Consider the following 5,000-nt stretch of genomic DNA (forward strand, 5'->3'; position numbering starts at 1 on the left):
TTTAAAAATCCTTATATTTGTATTTGTCTTTTGGAGAAGGAAGAGGTAAAGAAGGAGGAGGAAGAGCAGGAAGAGGAGGAAGAAGAAGAGGAAGAGGAAAAGGAAGAGAGATTACAAAGAACTTGGGTATGATAATGAAAGAACAAAAACATCGTCTCGGAAAATATTAGTGTCTTGCATACAATATTAATTTATTTATTTAGAAAGAAAAACTAAAGAAAGATGAAAAATATACGAAAATAATATAAAACGAAATAAAAAGGGAGAAAAGGAAAGAAAAAAAAGAAAAGAAAAGAAAAAGAAAGGGAAAAGAAAGACAACAGAAAGGAACTACAAGAAAAACGAAGACAGAAACACAAGAACAAGAACGAAAAATGAAAAAGAAGAAAAAAATATGTAGAAAAATTAAAAGAAAAGTAACATCAAATTTAAAACCATTGAATGAAAGTAAGCAATCTCTTCAACCTTTCCTCGCCAAGGTTAATAATTTCTTTCCTTTCTCCTCAGCTTTTCCTCACTTTTTTTCCCTTTTTCCTCTCACTCTGGCCGGTAATTACTCTTCCCTCGAGATAGCAAGTCCCTCACTCACTCCTCTCTCTTTCCCTTCCTCTCTCTTCACCTCTCATTTTTTTTTCTTTTCTTTCTCCTCTCTCTCTTGCCCCTCGCTCTCTCTCTCTCTCTCTCTCTCTCTCTCTCTCTCTCTCTCTCTCTCTCTCTCTCTCTCTCTCTCTCTCTCTCTCTCTCTCTCTCTTCCATTACCGGCAAAATGCACTTATGAAAGGATGGAAAATATGAAAAAGATGAAAATATAAAAGAAAATGTGATCAGAATAGGGGAAGGTTATAAAAATATGAAAAAATAGGAAAAAGAAAGGAGGGGAAGGTGAAGACATAACAAAAGAAAGAAAAAAAAGAGGAAGATGAGAAATAGAAAAAAGTGAAGAAGAAAAATACACACACACACAACTGTTGATAAGATGAAAGGAACAGAATTTCAGCACTGGAGATATAAGGAAGGAAAAAAAAATGGAAAAATAGAAAGAAAAAAATGCAAAACTTGAAAGAAAAAAAAGAAAATGAATGGTAGATAATGAGATGCATTCAGAGAGAGAGAGAGAGAGAGAGAGAGAGAGAGAGAGAGAGAGAGAGAGAGAGAGAGAGAGAGAGAGAGAGAGAGAGAGAGAGAGAGAGAGAGAGAGCAGTAATTGTCTGTTTCAACATTGAAAAACACCTGAAAATAAGGATTAATGTCTATATAAATGGTTGAGAGAGAGAGAGAGAGAGAGAGAGAGAGAGAGAGAGAGAGAGAGAGAGAGAGAGGAGGAAAGGATATCCACTGAAGCTGTCAATTTGCAGGGTATAAATAAAAAAAAAAAAACACGATGAAATACGAGTTATTAAGGTTTGTTATCATTACTAGATAGAAATAATGGGGTGTGATTAATTTTTTGTGGCAAATGTGAACTAATAGATTCTTTATACCGAGGGACATGAAAGTTTTTTTTTTTTCATGTAAGAGGGCAACGAAAACTTCTAAACAAAATAGCCCACTTAGATGGTTAGATAACTCTAGACAAGGATAATGAAGTAGTTTAGCGAACACCAAAAGGAAAGGACAAACTAGTAACTATTAACACTGGGAAACCTTGTGTAAACGTTTGTCCAGCTATTACATTAACACCAAAAGAAAACGGGAGATGATTAGTTTGCAAGGGAAGACCAGAATGAAGGGAGGATGGATAGAGAACACTAGACTAACACAAGGAGACGTAGATTAGACACAACTGTTCTGTTTAACACCTAAAGGGAGGGAGGAGAAGTAATGCTGATTATGTTAACACCAACGAAAGGAGAGGAAGCAGTCGATTAACACCAAAGGGAGAGAAAAGACAGGCAAGTTTAGGACTGGGAGATGTAAATTAGAGATTACTGTTCTGTTTAACACATAAAGAGAGGGAGCAGAAGTAATGCTGATTGTTAACTCCATGAAAGAAAGAAGGAGCAGTCTATTTAACACCAAAATGAGACAAAGGGCAGGCTAGATTAACACAAAAGACGGGAAATCACAAGACAATTTTACCATCTACCACCAAAATGCTGGCAGAAGTTATGTGAACACCATAAAGATAAAGTTATTGAACCATGTTGCTATCTGTCACTAAAGGAAGAGGCGCACTGACAGAGACAGGCTAGCATCTGTTAAAGAATACCTATTGTCTGAACACCATAAAGGAGACATGTTAGAGAGAACACTGAAGGAAGGCAGACGCAGGCTACATCGCAAAACCACTCTCTTAAATACCAAAATGAAGGACACGAGCACAGGACATACTGACATATCTTATCATATCCACACCAGAACTCAGAGCCAGTCAGTCCATCATGCTGTTACGTTAAAGATGGAGACTTAAGACCATTCTGCAACCAAAGGGAGGGAGACAAAGGGAGAAACTAGAACGTGACAGTAGCTACTCCTATATCAACACCATAGAAAGTTAACCAATACACTGTTCACACATTATCAGTCTATTTTGCTACCATGTCACCACCAGGAAGAGGGAATAAAAGGTGCTAGTCCTGCTATTTAACACCTAAGGGACGGGAAACACACACAAGGACTGATGACTAGCAAGTGACAGTGGCTATATCAACACCACTAAAGACAATCACTTTTGCTATATCACCACCAGAAGGAGGGAATAAAAGGTGCTAGTCTTGCTATTTAACACCTAAGGGACAGGAAACACACACAGGGAGGCATTGAATAGTTTGACAGTAGCTATAACTATTAACATTACCGAGACAACCACTTTTGCTATCATGTCACCACCAGAAGGAGAGAATAAAAGGTACTAGTCCTGCTATTTAACACCTAAGGGACGGGAAATGCACACAGGGACCATTGACTAGCATGTGACAGTGTAGTAACGTTAAGTACTCACTAGTTTGTCCATTCTTCTCGGGGGCAGCAAGACGGAGGGGGCTGAGAACTCTAGCCACGCTCATCCTGAAGCCGTGTTTACAGCACCACACCTTGCCTGACTTCACTCTCACCCACTGCTACACCTCTCTGTCTCTCTGTCTCTGTCTCTCTCCCTCTCACTCTCTCTCTCTCTCTCTCTCTCTCTCTCTCTCTCTCTCTCTCGATCACGCACTCATTCGCTCACTTTTACACGTTTTTTTTTGTTGTTTTGCCACTCACTCTCTCTCTCTCTCTCTCTCTCTCTCTCTCTCTCTCTCTCTCTCTCTCTCTCTCTCTCTCTCTCTCTCTCTCGTTTCTTTTTCTTCTGTTCCTTGTTTCACTTTATATTTCTCTCTTTCTTCTGTTATCTTAGTTTCCTTCTATTTCTTCTTTCTCTTTCTCTTTCTCTTGTTAGTGATGTACGTATATTATGCTTTTAGTTTTTATTTTCTTTCCTTTTATCTTCTTCCTTCACTTTGTTTATTTTTTCCTTGTCTCTTTTCCTTCCTTCTTGTTCTTCTTTCTTTGTCTGTCCTTCTGTCTGTCTTTCTTTATCCTTCTTTGCCTGTATTTGTTAAGCTGTTAGCCTGTAATGAGTAAGAGAGAGAGAGAGAGAGAGAGAGAGAGAGAGAGAGAGAGAGAGAGAGAGAGAGAGAGAGAGAGAGAGAGAGAGAGAGAAAGGAGAGCAGAAGAAAGACAAAGGATGAAGAAAGACAGGATGAAGGAAAGGAAAAAGGAAAGGAGAGGAGGAGAGGAGAAAAGTAAAGAAAGGAGAGGGAAGGGAGAAGGAAGGAAGGAAGAGGTAGACGTATAAATGGAGAGAAGGTACAAGAGAAGGAAAATGAATATAGAAACAGGGAGGGAATAAATATATATAAGTAAATTTGTTATAAGAATGCAAGAAAATGAATTAGGTTCCGCAAATTTTCACACACACAAAAAAAAAAAAATTATCGTTTCTTTTTGCATATTTCATTATTATTTTCTATTTTTTTTATTTTGACCCAAGTTTTTTTAATTTTATAGCAATTTGGTTTTTGTAATTCGTTCAGTTGTTTGTGTTTACTTGTGTTTCGTTTAGTGTTTTTTTTCTTTATTCATTGTTCACTTTTTTTTTTTTTCTTCTAGTAATGACAACTGATTTTCCTCTTTTTCTGACTCAAAATAAATAGTGTTTGATTCACTTCAGCATTTTTTTTCTTTTTATCTCTTTCTTATTCATCTTCGTTTGGTATTATCTTTTTGCTTTGTCTATCTTCTTTCTTTCCTTTATCTCTTCTTTCACCGTTCTTTTATGTTCTATTTCTATTTTGTTCTTTAATTTTTTCCTTCTTCCTATTTTGTTCCTCTCCTTTATCTTATTTCCTGTAGATTCTCTTTTCTTTTTACTTTTCCTTGATTATTTTTCCTCCTTTACTGTTGTCCTTGTTATTTCCTTCAGTACTTTCTATATATATTTTTTCAATCAATTCCCTACTTACAATTTATCACTATCTCCTTCTATTCCTTTTTTTTTTATTTATTTTTCCTTGCTATACATTTCTTTTCTATTTTGTTCCTATTTATTTCAACAATGTCTTCCATCTACTTATTTTTTTTCTTTCTTTCTTTCCCACTTTTCTTTTTTCTTTTTGTTTTTCATTCCTTCATTTTTTTCAACGTCACTGAGGAATTGTGCTTTCTTTTTCTTTTTCTTTCTTTCATTCCACTGACTTTCTTATTTTCTCTCTCGTCGTCCGTTCCATCTTTTTCTTCTCCTTTGTCTTCTTCATTTACTCGTTTTCTTTTTCTTTGCCTTCGTGTTAGTCATATTGTTTGTCTTATTTGTTTACACTTGTTTTCTGTCTTTCTGTATCTTATTCTCACTTTTTTTCAATATTGACTTTGTGTGTGTGTGTGTGTGTGTGTGTGTGTGTGTGTGTGTGTGTGTGTGTGTGTGTGTGTGTGTGTGTGTGTGTGTGTGTGTGTGTGTGTGTGTGTGTGTGTGTGTGTGACCTTTTTACGTATCTATCACCACCAACATTATCCTCTCCTCCTCC

General features: G+C 36.5%; 1 protein-coding gene across 4 annotated transcripts in view; it reads right to left on the reverse strand.

The window, feature by feature from the left end:
* LOC123518097 (E3 ubiquitin-protein ligase TRIM56-like) overlaps nucleotides 1-5,000 on the reverse strand; it is a 99,299-nt gene that overhangs the window by 42,121 nt on the left and 52,178 nt on the right. For all 4 annotated transcript variants that reach the window (XM_045278710.1, XM_045278709.1, XM_045278707.1 and 1 more), the window contains exon 2: nucleotides 2,942-3,548. In XM_045278710.1, coding sequence (XP_045134645.1) covers nucleotides 2,942-3,005 — 64 coding nt within the window. In that variant the 5' untranslated portion in view covers nucleotides 3,006-3,548. The remainder of the gene's footprint in view (nucleotides 1-2,941; nucleotides 3,549-5,000) is intronic.

Source organism: Portunus trituberculatus, chromosome 43 (genome assembly GCF_017591435.1).
Source record: "Portunus trituberculatus isolate SZX2019 chromosome 43, ASM1759143v1, whole genome shotgun sequence".
NCBI classification, from domain to species: Eukaryota; Metazoa; Arthropoda; class Malacostraca; order Decapoda; family Portunidae; genus Portunus; species Portunus trituberculatus.